Source organism: Myotis davidii, unplaced genomic scaffold, assembly GCF_000327345.1.
Source record: "Myotis davidii unplaced genomic scaffold, ASM32734v1 scaffold96, whole genome shotgun sequence".
NCBI classification, from domain to species: domain Eukaryota; kingdom Metazoa; phylum Chordata; class Mammalia; order Chiroptera; family Vespertilionidae; genus Myotis; species Myotis davidii.
This window is the reverse complement of record NW_006289416.1, coordinates 1,521,767-1,543,482: the sequence shown is the minus strand read 5'-3', so window position 1 is coordinate 1,543,482 and position 21,716 is coordinate 1,521,767. Positions and strand designations below refer to the sequence as shown.

The 21,716-nt window shown below is 40.2% G+C and overlaps 1 protein-coding gene across 28 annotated transcripts in view; it reads right to left on the bottom strand.

Moving 5' to 3' along the window:
• EPB41L3 (erythrocyte membrane protein band 4.1-like 3) overlaps positions 1-21,716 on the bottom strand; it is a 225,299-nt gene that overhangs the window by 83,124 nt on the left and 120,459 nt on the right. For 27 of the 28 annotated variants that reach the window (XM_015562685.1, XM_015562689.1, XM_006761831.2 and 24 more), the window contains exons 2-3: positions 6,776-6,960; positions 3,656-3,853 (exon numbers count right to left, since the gene is read on the bottom strand). In XM_015562685.1, coding sequence (XP_015418171.1) covers positions 3,656-3,853; positions 6,776-6,960 — 383 coding nt within the window. The remainder of the gene's footprint in view (positions 1-3,655; positions 3,854-6,775; positions 6,961-21,716) is intronic. The other variant, XM_015562691.1, reaches the window with a different exon arrangement.

Here is a 21,716-nt window from a genome sequence, read left to right as displayed (position 1 = left end):
CAAGGGGCCCAGGAAAAAGGGGGAGGGGAGGGCAAGGGGGGGGGGGGTTGAGGGTATCGTGGGGACAAGGACACATATGTAATTTCTTAATCAATAAAAAATATATTAAAAAAAAAAATCTGGTAGCATGCAAATACTTCCCAAATGTATGTATCAAATTACTTATACATCTTTCCTTATATTTTACTCATAAAAAGATCTTTTATGTTTTAGATAATCAAGACTAAGAATCTGAAAAATTATTTGGAAAAAGGTCTCTCAAATGGACAAATATTGAATACTACAATGATCTCAGCCTACTGCTAGAAAGAAATTTGACGATGTTCCTTAGTAGCATTTTGGATGGTATAAAGAAATGCTTGTTTGAATAAACTCCATCGTTTCTCTTTACTTCATAATCTGGGCCATCTGGAAATCCCTCACCATCCTATAATTCTCTGCTGAATACACTCAAGTCAGAATTCACTGTTTTTATTATTGTGAATTAAAGGCTACCATTCATCAGGAATATGCTACATCCCAGATAGTGTTCAAATAAAGTACCAGCTTTAATCTTCTCAATAATGCCTTTTTGAGGCAAATACTTTCACCCCTCCTTTTCTTTAAAAAGAAAATATATATATTTAAATATATTTAATATATTTTATAAATATAATCAACATGGATTGGCTGCCTCCTGCATGCCCCCTGCTGGGGACAGAGTCTGAATCTGGGCATGTGCCCTGACTGGGAATGGAACCAGCGACCTCTTGGTATGGGCTGGGCTCGCTCCCACTTCTCTGGTGAGGAAACTTAGGTTCAGAAAGTTTAAGGAATTGTGGGTTACCAGTGAACGATTCCATTTTCGCACCCCGATGTGGCGGGTTTGGCTGCCTCCTGCATGCCCCCTGCTGGGGACAGAGTCTGAATCTGGGCATGTGCCCTGACTGGGAATGGAACCAGCGACCTCTTGGTATGGGCTGGGCTCGCTCCCACTTCTCTGGTGAGGAAACTTAGGTTCAGAAAGTTTAAGGAATTGTGGGTTACCAGTGAACGATTCCATTTTCGCACCCCGATGTGGCGGGTTTGGAGCACCCCTAACACGTGTGAATGAAACAAGACACCACGATGGGGCCCTGCAGCATGGGGAGCCAGGGACCCACCGCCGTCAGTAAACCGAACGCTACGCTTCCAGAGCGGCCTGGGGTCGCACGGTCACGTCTGACAGCTGGTTTGTGTTGCATGTGTAATTGACTTTAGCTCAAAGATGAGTTTCACCTCAACTGACATTAAGAGTGACCACTCCTTCCCAAAGACATCTCTATTTTGTACTTAATCCTTAAAAACAGAGTAGTGTTACCTCCCACTAAGTCTCATCTTGCTACTTTGCTTCAGGGTTCTTCCACTGTCTGCTCCACACATAAGTTCTGACACATGTGCCCTTAGTCACCTTTAAAGCTCTGTATCACTTAAAAAGGTTTTCTTTTGGTGCCTTCATCCAAGACTTTGATAAAAAAACAAACAAACAAAAAAAAACCACACTGATTCACAGCCATTTTTCTTATTCAACTGGTTAGCTACAAATAAATCCGTTTCGCTTTACCATGTCCAAAGTTCTCCATCTCCAGCAGTGAGCACTTTTTTTTTCCCCCCCGTACTACTGAAGTCTGTTGTAAAACTGAAAACATTCTGCTGGCAAGGGTTTTTGTGACAGAAAAATGTTACTTTTAAGAATATCAAATTCATAAAAATACTTTATTATAAAGGAAAGTAACTGATCAACATTGCCCTGCCACTCCAAACACTCACAGTGACAGTAAAAGCAATACTGAATGGTGTCCCAAGTTAATTACAAAATGAAAATTCTGTCCTCGAAAACACAAATGACCTATAATGAATTTGAATATAAATTAAATTTAGCAGAATGGTCAACATTACCTATACCTTGGTCAGTCCTGAGGCATTTATTCTTCCCACACAAAACACTACAAACTCTTCTTTAGAAAACTCTTGTAGCTATGACTAGAGGGTTGCCAAGTAACCCTATTCATTCCATTATACTGTATAATGGAATCAATAGAAAGACTCTCCTTGAAATTAACAAAAAAAGCTGCTCTTGACTTGGATCAATTTTTCCAGAAAGTGAATCCACAATGGAAAAATACAACCTCTTTCAAGGTGACCAAAGTCCTTTAAGCTTCATAGCAAAACACAGGTACAAGTATATCATAGTATCTCCTCCTTTCCAGAATAAACATCCAAATCAATAAATGAACATGTTGGACTAAGATTTTAGCCAAAATCAAAGCCAGGAAAATGCAAGAAATGAATCTGAGCACGGCAATCTTAGGTAGGGTACTTGAAGCATATATTTTACTCCCCACAGCAACCCGCCAATATTTGTCAAGTTATACAATGACAAAAATTCTATAAATATATGATAGACTAAACAACATTAGATCCAATAATTGATTTTCAAAATATACAAGATTTTCTATGTTCCTGCAATTTGTAATAATTTAGTAACCCAACTCCATTCGTAGCCTTACTGACATTATCAACATGAAATGGATTTGAATTTTCTGTTCCAAGAAAACCACTGAGTGCATGAGTGTCTTCTGCAAAATATAACAGGAATGATATGGGGGTTATAGATAGAGAAAGCAGAGATAAGTGAATGTGGGACATGGGAAGTCAGGTGAGCTCGGTGCTGTTTGTGTCATGAGGAGAGAGGAATAGAAATGTGGAGCCCACAGGGTACAATGCCCCTGAGCCTAGGAGCAACTCTCGCACACCCAGCTGAAGAGATGAATTGCGTGAGCATCTGGTGGGAGGGGCTGGTGTAGAGAGGTGGGTAATATCCCTGTGTGACAGAGGGCAGGGGCCTGGAGGCAGGAGGAATGAGCTCTTTGAATGAAAATATTAACTTTGAAATGGAATCACTTGCTAAAAGAGCAAACTACTCCCTCCCGGCAGAAGATGCCAGAGACTTCTCTTACACCTTGAATTCATGCCCTGCATGTACGCTCCATACTAGTTGGGGAATTCAGCAATCACCCGTCTCCACAGCTATGAACAGGCTTTCTTGTTGTCTGTTAACGTGGGTTTGCTAAACATCTCAGACAAATGTCATTCAACTGTCTATTTTCTGAGAGGAATCCATTTTCTTGACCAAAAGAACACTCAAGCTGCAATGCCCACCACAATGTGCGCTTTACAGATTACTCGTTCTCTCAGCAAGAAAAAGCCACCCACAGTTCAAATCACCCCACAGCTCCTCGGTACAGACATCTCCAAGTTTCTACCATTAAGATTTGGCCATAAAATATTCAAATAAAAAATGCCAAATTCATTTAAATGACAGCTCATAGCTAGGATGTAAAAGAAAACTTGATTTTTAAGGCCTCCAATTTGTTTTCCCTATCATGGAAAGTGTTGGGAGATTTTTAAAAAAAATACCACTTTTTTCTTTTGATGGTAACATTTGGGGGAAATTACAAAAGTACTTTTAGTAATCTGATCCCTGTTAGAAAGTTTGGAAACAATTTTGTATTTAGAAACTAGGTCTGAGTGTTTTTCCAGAGTTTTGAAAAAATAGAGGCATCATGTATGTATTATGCCAACATTCCCCAGCTCTCAGTATCTGGGACAAGAAAGTTTAAAAATAGACTCTTACCTCCACATCACAGGTGTACTCCGAGCCGTCTAGAAGGATCACTTTGCACTGCATGCTTTTTGGCTTTTTGACAATCTTTAGTGGAGATCGAGAGAGTTTACTGCTATATGATTTCTGAGAGAGTTTATCGTCTTCCAGTTGCTGATATTCGAGCTGTTTTGCAGCCCCAGCAGCAAATTCCCGTTCCCTGTCAGTGACCTGTGAAGAACAATGAATAGTTTTCACTGCAAGACAGGGAATAAGTACTGCATTGCTCAGGCAGTACCAGAGCCTTTTAGAATCAGGCATTCCCATTTCCTCACAGATGAGAGGCACCCGAATTAGGATCCCAGAAAAGGAGAGAAATATAGACATTTATGATGCTAACAATTTTACCTAAATAACTTTTGCCATTGAGATGCACCAGTAGGGCCTTATTTCAGCTTGATTCAAGGCTGTACTTTGAAGACTGAGCAAATGCCATTGAGACTTCACTGAGCAAAGAAGGAAAGCAAGCAGAATCCTGGGTTTTTAAAAGGCATTGGATAGTAATGGTCTTTAAAATAAATCATCTAGGTTTTACCGATTGTATTTAGTTTTCTTCATTCACTGGACCCTTCTATATTCTAAGACCCATAACTACCAAATATACATACAAGCTATCTTATAACTTTAAGACCTACAGAACTTCAAGTATTCATCATCTCAGTAAGTATACAACTGTTAAACTATTTGATTTAGCTCTAAATCAATTCAATGGAGCCAGTAGCACTGAGATTCATCACAAAGTAATCCCCTAAATCCACTTCCCTTCATTGTAATGAGCCAGCATAAGAACAGAGAAAATCTGTCCAAAAGCATTAATCTGCTTTCAAATCACAACAGTCTAGTAGTCCAGGCCAGACTCAGAACAGCAGAGGACATCTTACGTCAACAATAAAATCCTCCCTTGACTCTCTCTCCTTGGAATCTCTCTGCGCACTGCTCTCTAACTACTCCTTTTACACCCCTTATCTATCAATTAAATGACCAGCAATGGTATTAGTGCAAATTCAACTCATGGGCTAGACTTCTGCTCCACTGGCCTCCAAATATACACTGACAGTCCAAAGAAAAGTTCCTTCCAAAACTCAGTTGAGGCTCCTCGAATAAGCGTGAAAATTTCCTCTCTCACGAACATACCATCATCCTAGTAGCTAAGGGTACATGGGCTGAGAGCGAAGACAGTACTGACAGTCTATAATTTCAATGTTTCTTCTTTATTAGCCCCTACAATTTTACAACACTCTAATGTAATCACAAAGTTATTTTTACCTATCTTTACTTTGGATTTTAAGTATAGATTCCTGCTTTTATGATGGCATCGGATGTTACATTCAGAAGATTATAAATACAGCCCTTTCCTCTAACTACCTTGCCCAGGAATTCAAGGCAAAGTCTTGAGAAGTTCTGAAGAATAAACAAACAAACAAACACCATTTGCTGAGCAAAGGAACTGCAACAGGCTAGCCAGGACAAGCGGAATAGGGAAACTGAGACAGACAGTTAAACAAGTGGTTTGCAGCCATCTAGTAAATCCTATCTTCCTTAAGCTAAGGACACTTAAGAGTAAAAGGTTGCCTTTCTCCTCCCCAATCAGAGGGGAGATAGCTTAAATCACCCTCTTCAGGGAGATAGATGGCAGAAATCCAATTAGTGCCATTTGTGTCAATCATACCCAAGGACAGAAGAAGTTAAAGCAATCTAATTTTGGCACATCTGCATAAAACTGATGAATATTCTATTGAGATCCTCCCCTAAGACCTCCTCTAAACTCCTAGCCTTTAAAACCCCTCAACACAAAGGTTCCAGGGGCACTCTAGCTCCCAGGAGCACACCTGAGCCTTTCCCTTCCACCTCCCTCTCTTCTTTCCCCACAGGCTCCTGGACTGTGAGAGGGGGCAGGCTGGGCTTAGGGACCCCCCGTCCCCCCTTGCAATACCTATAGACTTGGGTGAATTCCTCAAGTTCTTGAGGTTCTCAAAATATCTTGAGGTTCCTTCCTTGCCATCTTTTAGGAACACAACCTTCATTCCTTACTTGGAAAGACTGCCATGAACCATATCTCTCTATATAAAAGCCTAATATGCAAAGTGTCCCCTTGGGAGTTAGACAGGGAGACTGGGATTTCGATCACTCGCTAAGATGTGCACTGACCACCAGGGAGTGGTGCGGAATGAAGGAAGGCCCTGGCCGGCAGCCAGGGTAGGGAGGCCCCAGCCGGTAGCTGGAAGGAAGGCCCCAGCCAGCAGCCGGAACGCCCTGATTGGCCCTGATCACCTGCCAGACCTAGGGACCCCACCTGTGCATGAATTTTGTGCACTGGGCCTCTAGTATGCTATAAAAAAGAAAGAACTCTTACCATTCGCAACAATATGGATGGACCCAGAGAGGATTATGCTAAGCAAAATAAGCCAGCCAGAGAAAGATAAATATCACATGATCTCACTCATTTGTAGAATACAATGAAACATAAGCTGGCAAACAAAAATAGATCCAGAGACAGAGAAGCATTGAACAGACCATCAAACTTCAGAGGGCAGGCAGGGGAGGTGGGTAGGGGTAAGAAATCAACCAAAGAACTTGTATGCATACATATTAACATAACCAATGGACACAGACACTTAGGGGGATGAGGGCATGTGCTGGGGGGTGGGAGTGGCCGGGGAGAGGTCAATAGGGGAAAAAGGAGACATATGTAATACTATATATAATACTTTAAACAATAAAGAATTTTAAAAAAATTAAAGTTAAAAAAAATCAAGAGCATAATTAAAGCCAGCAGTGTGATGTCTAGCCTTTATGTAAACCCAGATAAAACCAATAACCTGCTGTCCAGATTTCAGTGTGAGTTTAAGAGCTTTAATCAAATGGAGGAGTTGCCAAGCAAGGTTGTGGAATGTCATTCACTGAAAGCCTTAAAATAGCGTAAATTTTCGAATGCCTAGGACCAGAAGGGGCGAAGCAGATGACCCCTCATAGTTCCTGTTAGTGCTAAGAGACCAAGGTCAGACCAGACCCTGAAAAAGCTCAGTAAATATTCTTTAATTGGTTTTCCGGCTGCTGCAGGGGTGCGGGGCCCCATGGGTGCCTTGGGCTTACCTCCTTCCTCACGGGGGTGCTGTGAGCTGCAGCGGCTGAGAACTGCTCCAAGGCCTGGCGCTGCTCCTCTGGTCCCGGCTGTGCCCTCTCGGGACCCTGCGGACCCGCTGCCTCCTGGGGCTCGGCCTCCTGCTCAGGCTTGGATTCTGAGTCTGAGCCAGATTCGGTCGTCATGGTTGATTGTTCTGCAAGCAGAAGGGAAAGTCCCGTCACTGGGTGCAGTTACTTTCCCTAAACAAGAAAACCAGGATGCTACACAGGATGGCTGCAGAGAACCATAGTACAAAGGTGGAGAAATGCTAACAACCAAAGCATGATCCTACTGCACACAACTAACAAATGACTTGTCAAATCTAGCATGAAGATGGGTGCCCGTGAATGGTTCCAAATTAACATTTAACTAAAGTGAAAGTTGATTTGTAATGATCACCGGTTTTATTCCTCTTACGTGTTTGATGATCTAATTATGGAAGTGCATATTTTTTCTCATCCCCTTTCTCCTTCCTATCTCTAAGGACCCTGTTCTGCCTCTCCCACCCCCTGAATCTCTCCACACTTGCATGAACAAATTCCTTTCTCTTTGATTTCTCATTGAAGCAACTACAACAGAGGCCTCTCCAGTGACACGGAATCTGTCCCACATTGGACAAGCCCTGGCCACAGCTGGAGGGAAGCTGGACAGCATCACCTCTTCCTCCCTCACAAGTTCATTCTCATAGGCTTCTTCCTGGCTTCCTTCTATTTCCCTTGAATGTTGAAAGGGAAATATCTCATACACTCAAACAACAGATCTTAATTTATAATAATCTGCTCTTACATCCTAAAAGAGACTTTATAACATAACCACCATCTTCTAAGCATTTGCTGGTCAAAACACTTAAGTATGTTGTGCCTCAGTTTCTACATCTGCGAAATGTGGGAACTGGACCTGATTGTATCTAAAGAACTTATTTTCTGTTGCTACTTTCCCCTCTACGAATAGACATGCCATTTTATTAAAGCAGCTTTTTGCTCTAAGCAGCCACAGAGCTGTTATGCCTGTGGTTAACACATGTCATTGTAAGTCATTTCTTATCTTGGGTATGTGGGAACCACCTCAGAAACAAATATTCCAGACTGTCATAATTTTTTCCTTCCTGATTCTAATTTTATGGTAAAAATATCATGAACAAAGGGCTAGTTTAATCCTTTAAGCACATGATACACATATTAGTGTAATATAAAATTATGCAAAATAAAACTCTGTAGTAAAACTATTTAGTTCCTACCTTCAAAAACAACACTGGAATATGTTTAGTAATTTGAAGAAGAAAAATAAAAATTAAATACCAATCTATGTAATAAACTAATGCTATCTCAATGCTTCTATGTAGGGTAACTTTTTACAATCACCAGGTATTCCTTCTGTTGAATAAGAGACATATCAACCTGACATGTACTCAGCTGCCCAAAGTGTATGTAAATATCAAGTCCAAGTTCAGAGCAAGATGATAATCCAAATAAAACTAACACAGTTTTCTCCTCTTATATTACATTTTAGATTTTCAAGCAAATCTTGAAAGTAAATATTATATTCTCTTCTGTATATTTATACTGAAAAGTGGTATGAGTCTACAGAAAAAAAAAAATGGAGCCTACAACTAAATTCTCCCTTTCAGAAGCGGGGAGATTAGGACTAATAGTTCAATTCATCGAACGATTATTAAGTACCAAATATAAGTCAAGCACTTCTTATAGCTTAGAAACAGAGATGAATATGTCACAAAGCCCCTCTCCCATCCCATATCTGTGGCAGTAATAGACACTCCCTAGAGTCCATTTTCTTTATTTTTCCTTTTAGTAACTATATGGTAGCCTAGTGTAATCTATACCAAATATCCAAAAAAAAAAAGCTATCCAATATATTTACTGAAATTAATCTACATATAAGTGGATACTTGCAAGTCAAACCTGAATTGTTCAAGGATAAACTGTATATCTTGAGTTGGTTTCCTGCCACTAAGCAAGCCATCATTTCTCTTCTGGATTCTTTCAATAATCTCCTCTTCCCTGACTCTATTCCTGCCCACCTCTATTCCGTCTGATCTTCATAAATTAATCCTATCTAGTCATATCATGCACTACTGAAAACCTTTTAATAGTTTCCCAATGAGCTTGAAGTTAAATCTTAACTCTTTAAAAAAAATAGGTTTTTATTCATTTTTTGATAGAGAGGAAGGGAGAGGGAGTAATAGAAACATTGATGAGAGAGAAACATCTATCGGCTGCCTCCTGCACATCCCCTACTGGGGATTGAACCCAAAATCTGGGCATGTGCCCTGATTGGGAATGGAACTGGGATCTCTTGGTCCATGGGATGACACTCCAACCCACTGAGCCACACCAGCCAGGACCTAGATGACTAACTTTTTAGTCTCCTACTTCCTCTTCGATAAAATGAGGGGTTCAGATCTGAAATTAGTGATGTAGGTGAGAGGTGTGTGTGTGGGGGTGGGGAGAGAGGTAGTGAAAGGCAAGAAACTCCAAAGCCAAGAAGTCTGTCACCTCTTTCATCATCTTCCAACTTCCTTATTACTTTTTAAAACTAGGGAGTTTTTACACAAATGTAGTTGCAGTAGATACATCACATATCAGTGCACTCTAAACTTTAAAAAAGTTGTCAAATATATGTTAAAATGGAAGCCTTTCTAAACCCATGACATTAGCCTCTGGACTCACTATACTAAAAAAATATTCTAATAGTGAGTTTCAATGTTATTATTCTGGTCATGAAACTATTTTGCACCTGCTTTTGTCTTTAATTCCATGACTCCCTAAGGCAAAGAGCCAGATATACAAACGCTGAATAAAAATGCAAAATGGATAGAGCCCAGCAAGCACCGATCAACTATTTAAATAATGAAATAACCTACCATTATTTTCTACCTATGAATATACTGTATAATACCTTGCCTGTTATGTATTTCATAAATCACAAAACTTCAAATCTTAAATAAACACCTATGCCCTTGTCAAATATTTCTTAGGTATATAATTTTTCCAGCTATATGCATAATATAATAAATGAAAAAAATCATTGCTTTTTTGACTAATTTTAATACAATAAAAGTTCTATTGCTGTTGAAAGTAAAGCAATAAACTTTAATAACGTAAGGCTTTTAAATTCTGGAACCTCCCTAGAATCAATATTTAATTCCACATACCTGAAAGGCCATCAGTTCATATTGTACCTACGAGTAAATGATATCGACGGCCCAGATCAGTAAATTCAATTTCAAAACTTTTAAAAATAGTCTTCTTCCACACCCACATGCCAATGTAAGCAAGCAATGAACTGATTTTTAAATGCCAAACAAAATCATAAGCATCTAAATACAGTACTTCTAACTTTTGCTCATTATTTTAATAACTTTACAGTGTGTACCTCCAATCTTGTACCTAAATGCCAAAATATTTTTAAAAATTAGGTTTTCAAGATATTGACATTGTTTTGGTTTTTCTTTTTCTTATACCCATTCCTTGCGTTTCTGGATGACCCCTGATACCTAAGATCGCACCTTTCCCTTCCCAACTCATTACAGATGTTCCCTTCTCTTCTGATATTTTCACTTTGGATGGAACACAGCTGTTGATGATCGAGTTACTCAAAGTAGACACCATCACTTACAACCCCAAACAGAAAGCGATACAAACATTTGTGCGTAGCTTTGGCTTAAACTGGGCCCTTTTTTAAGTACTAAATTTACCTTATTATGTTTTTGCTTAAGCTAACAAGGTTTGGATGCCTAGAAACTCCTAATCTTAAAAGTTGGGGTAAGGACATTCATTAAGTATGCTGGGGTGATGGCAAGAGTAGTGCTTTGCTTTTTAAGACACAAACTGTGGTTCATTCTGCCTCTCTCGGGCATATGTTCATTAAGTGAATGCCAGAGGAAATGGTAATGAGCTACAAAGGCAGCATCATGCGGATGTAAATGAAACCATATTCACAATTCATTTCACCTATAAGAAATGGTCATTGTCATGCATTCCAGGCTTTGTTTCTTTTCAGCTCTAATTTTTTGTTCCATAGAAGCCAAAAAAAAAAAGCCAGATTATCCTCATCTTTTCCACTAAAATCCCCATCTCCTAACTAAATGACTGCTAAATCAGCTTCTCTATTCAAATTTATCTACCTCTCCTGCTGATATGAAAATTCAGTGTTATTTTATTAAAAGACAAACCTAAGATAGTGGAGAAACATGCTTAATATAAATTACATATAAAACAGGATTCCCATGGAACACAGTTTACCTGCCTACAGGAATGTAGCACTACCAAGGACAACTTTTTAAAAAAACAAGCAGCCTTTTTTTCTTTTTTATAATTCAAACATAAATTTATAGGAAATGAGAGGCTAGTAGATGAATACATACTCATTAAAATATATTTATAACTACTGAATCCTATCCATTAGTCCACTAAAAACCACCAATTGCAAGCAAACTAAAAGATAGTAATATTCCCTGACCTCTCTACTGGATTCCTCCTATTTGCCTTAAAAGGAGAAAAAAAAGCCCTAGTATTATTCATCTTTAAAAAAACATAATAAACTGTATCAACCTGCTCTTGGTCTCACATTCTTCCCTCTACAACTCCCATCTTTACCTCTCCTACAGGGTACCACCTATATCAGTGATGGCGAACCTATGACACACATGTCAGAGGTGACACGCGAACTCATTTTTTTGGTTGATTTTTCTTTGTTAAATGGCATTTAAATATATAAAATAAATATCAAAAATATACATCTTTGTTTTACTATTGTTGCAAATATCAAAAAATTTCTATATGTGACACGGCACCAGAGTTAAGTTAGGTTTTCAAAATGCCGAGACGCCGAGCTCAGAAGGTCCGCCATCACTGACCTATATACTGTTTTCTCAACTGAGCTGCGCAGTTCAAACCCGTGTTGTTCAAGGGTCAACTGTACTCCCCTTTAGTCTAGTAAACCTTATTAAGGTTACTAACGACTTCCCTACAAGCCAATAAATCCTATGTGACAACTCTCATTTTCAAATTCTCTGTGTTTCTGACACTCTCTTGATTTTCCTTCTTTTTCTGGCTATTCTCTTCTCACTTCCATTTGCTTCTTCATAGTCTTTGTCTCATATTCCATTTCTAAACTTTGCAGTTCTTTAGTAACCAGTCACACTCTTCAAATCCTCTTTCTTGGAGAGTTCCTTTACTTTGTTTCAAATATAATGACAATTCCAAAATACAGGTTCCTCAATCTGTGACCTCTCTGAGGCTTAGGTCCATATACAGACATACATTCTACTTCTCACCTCTCTTATCTTGATATCTCAGAGGCACCTAAAATTAAAGTGTCCATCCATACCATACCCTTGATCCCCCACCCACCCAGCCCCCCAATCCGCTCTACTGCAGTCTTCCCATTTCAGTAGGTGAGCTCCCATCTGCCCAGTGCTCATGCTAGAATCGGGACACCACCTCTCCTTACTCCCAACTCAATCCACTTCACGTCTGTCAATTTCACTCCTGGAGTTGTGTTTAAAGAAAGAAGGAAGACAAAAGATCATTCTAGGCAGCAGTTCCCAGTCGGTTACGGCAGAACAGTGTGCAAAATCACATGTCCTTCCTTGTGCGAGGGTGTGTAGTCTGCTGTGGCGGGAAGGCAAGGGAGTGATGAGAGGTGATGAGACCCTCCAGGCAGAAGTCAGGTCCTGCAGGTGGTCTCATCTTCATTAAGGAGACTTTATCTCACTGTACAGAGACGACTCTGGCAGGATGACTAACGTCCGAAAGAGGTCAGCTGGACTTTTCCACTGTTTTGGCTCACAATGAGAGCAAACCAATGTACCAAGCAGGCCTTGATGGGGCAGCAATGTACCAGTTACTCCCCGAAGCACACAGCAGTGAAATTCAGGGCTCGTCATTATAAGATGGTTTTGAAAACTTGAGAATAGTTGAGCCACTAAATGTCTGTGGCTAATGGCAGGGACAATTCTGGTTGCTCCTTTTTTTTTTTTTTTTTTAATAACCTTTATGGTCATATAAAGTTCAAATCTTATTAAGCCAATATACTTACCTCTATGGAGCAGACTAACTTTTCAAGATTATAAAAGAAACAGAAAGCTGGATTTTTTATGATGACACAGTAATTAAAAAAAAAATACTTTCCAAATAAACACTGTAAACCTGCAGAGGATTACCCAGATCCATCAAGCATGGGGGCAGTGATTTCATTAACAGCAGTGCACATCTAGAGTTCAGTGCTGGGGATTTTAAACACTCAACAAGACAAAAAAATAATAGTAAGGCTACAGTCCCCTATTTCAAGGAATGTGCATTCTGACAGATTACCCTGAGAAGCAAATCGACCACAGTGCCCAGGGTACTGAGAACTAAGCCCACAGAAGGGGGCTTTCAACAAATATGCGGGGGCAGGGAGGGCTTCCCTGGGAAATAATCCCTGTTTGATGGGAAAATTATCACTCACCTTAATCCCAAGTTCAATGGCACTAGCTTTAAACTTTAGGTGCAACTAAAAAATCACAGGCTCCTTCAGAAGATAAAAGGAAAATCAGGAATAAATAAAAACACAGGAGAGGCGCCATGATGGGGCAGAGCCTGGGGCAGGAGGGCGAGAACCAGCCTGGAGAGATTGCTTTCTGGCCTCACGGTGGCCACATGCTCTGTGACCTCAATGGAATTTGACATCCCTTTCTGTTCTAAGATTCCGAAATTCTGGGGTTCCTGAGAACCAGAGACACTGTTGTAGTAACAGCATGAAACCTAAGGAAATTTTGTCCTCTAAGAAAAGTGAAGGCAGATATTAAGTGATCTTACCGACCAGCTCCAAGGGCATCAACAAGCAGGGCGGGCAATCACCAGCACTCTAGCGAGACAGACAACCTCCCACTGCACAGGCAGCTGATGGCTTCTTTAACTGACTGAGTCTATTACGTTTTTATTTCATTCCCTGAACTAATACTTTTTACCCAGATAATCAAAGGAAACACTCTTAGTTTACTCAATACATTGGAAAAACCTGGTTTATTTTCAGTAAGTTTTTAACTTTCCTTTTAAGTTCAAAAATGTTTACCTCTGTGTTTAAGCACTTAACAGATGTAGTTTGTTAGATGGATAGAAAGACAGACAGACAGACGGATATAGTGATTATGATTATGGAAGCATCCACCTTATGAACATGTATTTGTTTTTTTCAAATCAAATTGGTGCCAAGTACCAGGGTATAAAATTCTATATACCTCTGAAATACCACGTATTTGTCAAAAGAGCAAGAGTTGTCCCCACAGTTGTCCCCACAACTCTCTAGTAAGCCAAGGAAGCCGCTGGCTCCCTCTCTGGAGGACGGGGGACTTGTGTTAGTGCAGGACATTAATAGCATCCAGTGACAGCACTAATAGTAGGGGAGGCAAAACTACAGGCAAATTAGGTCTATAGAAGAGTGGCAGAACAACAATTCAGGTTCTGTTCGGGGCGTTTGCATCATCACTCTGTTAAAAATAAGGAAATTCCCAAACTGGGATTCCTGAACTCCAGAGGCTGGGGAAGGAGCCTAGGGACCTGAGTTTATTTTGAGATTTTAAAGGAGAGTACACAGTTAGCAGCGGCACAGCTGCACTAATCAAGTTTCTTTGCTTTTGGCTGAACAGTTCTTGGTTACGGCTAGAACTGCTGGCCATATCACTCTTTCATTCGTGAAGATGTTCCTTCAACAAACATTCCCTGTATAGCTGTTCTGAAACCTGGGGTTACCTCAGATAAAGACGGGCCTCTGCTCCGATTAGTGGAGCTTCCATTCTAATCGAAGGAGAAAAGGAAATAAAACATGTCAGCTACAGATCGATGCTATTAGGTAATTCAATCTAAAGTAGATGGGTGGTTGCTTACATTGGCGGTTAGGGTGGGTTTCTCGGAGGAGGGGATGTGTAAGCAGATGTTCGAATATGAGAAGAATCTGCCATGTGACGATATAAGGATATTGCCCTCCAGGAAGACTAGAGCCCAAGTCCTGAGGAGGAAATGAGCTTGGTGTGCCCAGTGGATTTTATCTGAAATGCAATGGAGCATTTTAAATGATAGGTCCTTTTACTACTTCTAAAAGATACCTCTGACTCCTGAGGAGAGGAGTTGATGGCAGCAGGGAGAGCAGTTAGCAGGCCCTGGCAGAAGTCCAGGTGAGAGAAAATGCTGGAGCAGGGCAGCAGGAGAGAAAATAAGTGATGCCCTTCTAGAGCCATCCGCACCGCTGACCAGAGCTCGCCAAAGACAGGGAGAACGGATCAAGCTAGTAAGGCGAATCTCTTACAAGTGTTAGGTGTCTTATAAACACAGGGACCCCTAGATGTGAGCAGACTGCAAGCACTGCCTTCTCCAATAGGCAGAGGGCCCACCCACAAACCAATATCAAGTTTCAACGGTTATTCTGGGCAGTGCTCCATCACCTTGAACACGGAAATCATCATAACCCCTACGTCGTCAGCGATCATTTTTAAAAACATCTAATTCAGATGAGAAACAATGTTTGGTTATCGATAAGGAATGTATTCTTGTGGTCTAAGTGACAGCCCCAGACTTTCAAAACCCCCCACCATACCCAGATTAGCATGGGAAGCTTTGGTCTTTTCTTCTACAGTAAGCTTCTGGAGTTCATCTGAGAACCGAACTCATGGCTAAGTGGCCCCTGTGCCGCTATGTTCCTTTCCCACATAACCTGGCAAAAGATTTTAGTTTCCCTGAGATTTTAACATGATTATCACCCAGAGGCTGTCACTGACTAGGTAAGACTCCTGCTGGTGCTATTAAAGGGTTTAATTTACATGTCTACACTGTCCACAGGTGAATCTTATCTTGTCCTGGGGTGGACTTGGAGACAACCACTTCACAAAACACAAGGCAGTGCTTCCCCACACGTGTTTGCATTTTTCCACCTTGACAAGCATTTTAATGTATCATTCAATATACAGCAGAAATACTTTTAAAGAGCTGCTCCTGGGAGAGGAAGTTGATATATATATATATATTTTTTCAATAGTTAACATAAATACTTGAATTCAGTTTCCTGATGGCTATGTTTATGCCAGTTCATCTGTGTTCCATATCACTGAAACAGAGTTCAGAATTGACTATGACTTCATTTCCCTTAGCCAAACGCACTCCCACATTATACTCGAGTTTTTAAGTAACAAATTAAATCAAAATGCTAATTTCAGAGGGCCAATGAAATACATAAGAGCAGAGTGTTCAATGCTTATGTCAAATTGTATCCTGGAAAGTGTAAGAAAACAAGCTAAAAACAGCAACTTTTTTTTCCATTTTCTGTTAACCATTAATCACTCTTTCTAAGGAAGAAACTGTTGTATGGCCTCAATGTGTAGATCATTTCCCAAACATGGTATATTTGCTTCTTAACTAAGCTCACCACAAATATTATAAAATACTGCCTTATGGTTTCCTAAAAGGAAAATTCAATTTCTAAAATGCAATGGATCTTCATGAGTTGGACCATTGAGATAATTTCTCATAAACCTTTTGAGCTTTATTATTTTTTAATTAACAGTACGGTGCTTGCAAAAGTAAAGGAAGTTGTTCACAGGGAACATACAAGTGTGTGGTGCTAAGAACCTTCCCTCACATCCTCTCACCGCCACCATCCTGAAGTGGATGTTACCCCCACAGGACAGACGGGGACAGTAAGGTTGGTGCATAACTTGCCTAAGGTTGTATAAACCAGAGCCAAGAATGAAATCTGAGTTGATGCCTCCAATAACAAAGCTCTTTGTTCCATACAAGTTCTGTGCTTTAGTGCACCAACAAAATCTACTCTTAACCTCCTATGCCTATTTCAGAATCGGACAACTTTCTAAAGTTATTGTTTTACATGATCATCTATAATTCCACATTGCTAATATGCTACCTTACTGCTCGACTTAATGTAAGTCAAACATTATTCAATTCAAAGTTCTATAAACTTATATTTTATTTTAAAGACTATTTTCCCTCCTACTTACTTATCTTTAAAAATACAGATAGAAAACATCACAATACTAGTTTCTTCCTTTATTAAAAAAAAAGGTTTCTAATCTATTGTGAGCCTTCAAGATTCTGTCCCAAGTTGCCATTTTATTCCTGGAAAACAAAAAAATAAATAAATGATCTTTGTTGCCTCTAGAGAAATATGAATGGTACTGACTCTGCTTCTAGATTCTCAACGTTATAACTTTCCATTGAGTGGTTTTAAGCCTCAAATGGACAAGCCTAAATTTTAATTAGTTCCAACTTTGAAAGTGTTGTTACCAGAGGGCCTCAAATTGACAAGAGCTAGGACAATGTTTCTAGTTATAAATGTCCAACTCCACAGTTTAAAATGTTCCAAGAATTCCACGGCTAACATCAAAAGAGGAGAGAAGAGGAGATAGTGTATTTCCTCTGTACTGTTGGCCAATCCTATCTCTGGGAAGAACTTATTAGCAAAAGATATCTTTGGCACCTTAATGCAGGAGCATATTTTTCTATTACCCAACACCTGACTCTGCATCTGTGAGAAGTGAGGCGTGAACCATAGAGAGTGAATAAATTAAAACAGAGTCAGACTCTGTATAGTCATCTACCACCACATAAGAGCTCTCGACTCGTTCTGAAATGTGTCTCTCTCCCACAGAACCATTCATTATAAAAATAAGGGAAAGGTTGTGGCTACAACTTCCAAACTTTGCATCGCAGTGAGGGTCAATACCCTGATACCTGGGGATCGCTGGCTGAGAATCCACAATCTGGGTTTCTCTTTATAGGTGTCAGTATAACAACCTTTATGGGGTTGAGGACCGCTGGAATTACAATGATGGCTATCTTACAAAGGCCTACCAGCAAATACCTGTTCTCTAACTCACTTCTGTCCAGGAGTATGTTGCATAAAACAGCCAATGGACAAATAATGAATGAGGAACGGTCTGTTTTGGGGTCTCACAAATACAAGACAGAACAGCAGGTCTCGCGTGTATGGAGGAGCCCTATAAATTCAGCAAAACACAGACCTGGCCTGTCCATTTTCACGACTCCAGGCTTTTATCTCTGTGGTTAGCTCCTACTAGCAAGCTTCACGCAGGCACTCGAAACTAGTCACAGAAGGACGTGTGGTGAGAAGGAAAAAGAAAGCAAAGGGGCAAATGACCTTCCAGGGACCAGGGGGGTAAGCTGCCTGTAAATATTTGTATCTTGTCTTATAAAGGAGTTTAATCCCATTGGATCGAATCAATAAAGAAATATGAAGAAAGGCGCTTCTATTGTTAAGAAAAAGAAATCAAGTATATGGGAAAATTCCAGGCATTCTAGTATTGTTTTCATTCAGTACTTACAAAATCACACAAAGCAACCATTATGGGCAGCCTAGCGGTCATTAAATAAATAAATGAATGAATAATCGAATATATCAGCTTTACTGAACATAAATGTGCCCCAAGTCACATGCCTACAAACGATGTCTCGGGAAATCAGATCCAACTCAGCCTGACCCCTAAACCACTGTCTGCTGTGTGGTACATGGCACTGAGCAGAAAGGAATACCAGTGAACACCTCTCAACTCTTCCCCGAATTGAATAGCTAACTTTCATCAGTTTTCTTTTTTAATCCTGATGTTTTCTAGGACACGTCTATCTACCAAAGCCCCATTAATAAATCCGGTTTCCCCCATATTAGCACACATTTAATTACTAAGTGTTCACAGCTCCTATCACAACTCTTACAGAGAGAAGAAATGGGAGCTCCCCTGGCCTCTTGTACTTAGGGATTTTGACAGGCTGTTGAATTTTTTCATCTTCGATACAAATAGGAGGCCACGTAATTATGCTGTTTTTACTGTAATGCATCAGCTTTCATCTGGCTGCTAGTAATGGATGAAGACTACAAAGAATGTTCTTAAAAGATCTCACTGGCACATGAAGGAGTGGCTTGAGCATCGTTCCTCCTCCAGTTCTCTGAGGTGCTGATAAGAGGACTCTTTACTCCAGGGCTGTCCATGGGGCGCCTGGAGCACTGAGAAGATTTCCCATTTGCGCCCCAAATCCTCTGCAATTAAAGTTTTAAGGAACCCGCTCAGGCTCTGTGACTCAGTAGATAAAAACGCAGCTGGAAGTTAGAGCTGCCTTTAGGGGCTGAATTTCCCACACAATGTACAAAAAATGACTGAACAGCTACAGGTGTGATGTATCATTTATACTATTTTTCTCTAACGGGCAGCTAAGTCAATACACAGCTCTTTCAATTTTTAAATGCACGTATTTCCAGCTCAATGGGGATTAACTGAAAGCCCTACAGACAAAAATAAATTTGAAGAAAAACGGAAAAACTGAAAAGCCGTTCATCTCAAGATGTTTTTATAGGTTCTTTATGGTCTAGGTTTTTTTTAAAAAAGTTTAATTACAACAAAACCTGCTTTACTTCCTACATTGATAATTTTTATAATTACTACACTTTTCACGATGAAATTAGTTTTAAAAATTTTAACTTGTCTATTTAAAATGAAAGCAAAATAAATGTCTAGCTGGAAGCTTTATATATAGTTAAGGAAGCCACTCTAACTCTTTACTTTAAAACTTTTGTTTGGGGAAGGGGGTCCTCAAATAGTCAGGGGAAAAGGGTGTTTGCGCTCCCAAACTAGCCATGGGCAGAGACAACAATTGCAATGCAAGGATACAAAAGTGAAACTGGGATGAATGAGAACAGAGGATGATGTTGGTCCTTAGTCACCAGGGAAACTCTATCTTTCCTGGAAAGAGACCCACAGATTTAGCTCAGAATGAGAGCTTCCTGGACTCCCACTGGTGTTACTGATCTAGAACAGGAAAAAGGAAGGGACAGAGGAAGACATTAAACTATTCCCCGAGAGCAGGGATGGAAGAGATGGGCTCATAACAGAGATCCTACAGGTGGAGAGGATAGTGCTAACGACTAACCCTACACAGGCTGCCCGACAGGCTGTGGATTAAGCCTGGGGTTTTCAACATCCAAACTCACCACGAGGAGATATAAATTTAGTTAAATGATAAACCAAAATGTTAAGAGTGATCATCTCTGGAGGGCCAACTGTCTTTCTTTTTCAGATTTTCTACAAAAGGACTATTTTTGTCATCAGAAGAAAAGAAATTAACAAAATACTTCTTCTTAAAGATGAATTTATCACTTCTTTAAAATACTCTTTTAGCTAGGTCAGTTTCCTAATTTTTAACTTAGTTTTTTATTTAAAAGGATTAATTCTAACATAATTTGTTTTAACACATCTGAAATGCGCCTATTTATTCTCCACTAATATAACTAGGGGCCAGTTCACTGGGTGGAGGTTTAAGAATGGCAGAGGATGATACTCAAACCACTTAGATTAGACCCGCCAGGGGCTCTGGTAAAACTGCATATTCCTCAGACTCACCTGCAGGTGTAAAGAATTTCTGGAGTACAGATGTCTGGGTTGCACCCTTACCGACTGAACCAGAATTTCTGGTGGCAATTCCTAAGCACAGGCAATTTTTAAAAGCTCCCCTGGGATTCTAAAATGCAGGCTGGATTGAGGACAGTGGGATAGCATTTCCCACTTTTAATAAGCACCCATGTGATTCTTGGACTAAAGTTTGCTAACCCACTGGCCTACAAGGAAATTATCAGTCCTAAAACTACTGAGCGTCTGCATTTGGAGACAGAAATACAAGTAGATAACAGTAGATCTTTGGCCCTGCTCAAGGCCATCAGGTTGTGGTCGTTTTGATTACTGCTACAAAATCAGCCCAGCAATCTTACTGCTTTTTGCATTTCATAAATTTATATGCCATTCTGTTTATGCTGGTCTAAGCAAAAGGCATATGCAGACTATGTATTTGAATTTCAGATAGATCTTCACTTCAATCATATACAATACTCACTACAAGCTATATTTCACAACAGACATGTTCTTCCATCTCAGTCATGCTCCATCGTCTTCACAACAGAATGTTAAGTAATGACTGGTGGAAAGAATACTAGTATTCACCTATATGAGTACGATTATTACTGAACAAGGTTGAGAACATCTTACTTCCTTAAAGTTGAGAAAATCTCATCTCTTTTTCTTTCCAAAGAAGTACCTCCTTTAAGTTGAAATGGGTTTCCACTGAGAACAGGACACTTGGAGAGGAAGGTAAAGAGGAGTGAACAGCAAAGGGGGGAAAATAAAAACCCTGTTAATTATATTCACAGGCTACCTTCGGTTGCTGCTTTAGTGACAACTCCAATCTGGTCACCCAACTTGCCTATACCCAATGCTTTCAATTCAATTCAAAAAGTGCTGAGCACTCACCCCTGAGTCAGGGTCTTGGACACCTAATAGAAAAGGTAATAAATACGTCAAGATCTTTCTTTGTAAAGGCTCTCATGACCAAACTTCTTATTCACCCAATTCCAAATGTCAAGAAAGCCAGCCAAATCCTTTCTAATGACATCTTTATTATGTTCTTCCCTCTCTCAGCTATGTTTTCTACTTTGCCTCTGGACTGACTCTTCCCCTGCCTTCTCCTCCAGACACTGCCTGAAATTCCTCCTCCCCTTTTACGAACCGGTGGTCTACGGTGGATGCACCCCTGCAGTGACAGCCCTGTTTCCACAGAAACGCTCTTGCTGAGGGCACCAGTGACCTCCAAGTTGACTCTAGTCTCACTCCCGCTCCTGACACTCCCTCCTCACAAGGTTCCTGGGTCCCCATCATCCTCGTTTTCCTTCTCTGGCTTCACCATTCCTTCTGGTCTCATTTGCTCCTCTCTCACCTTAAAAGTTGCTTCTTCCAGAATTCCCTCCTGACTGTTCGACAGCTCCCCCTGGTTCTGTGTCCCACTGAGAACAGAACCTAACAGCACCGGCTCTGCAGGCACTCCATAAATGATGGCTGAATGA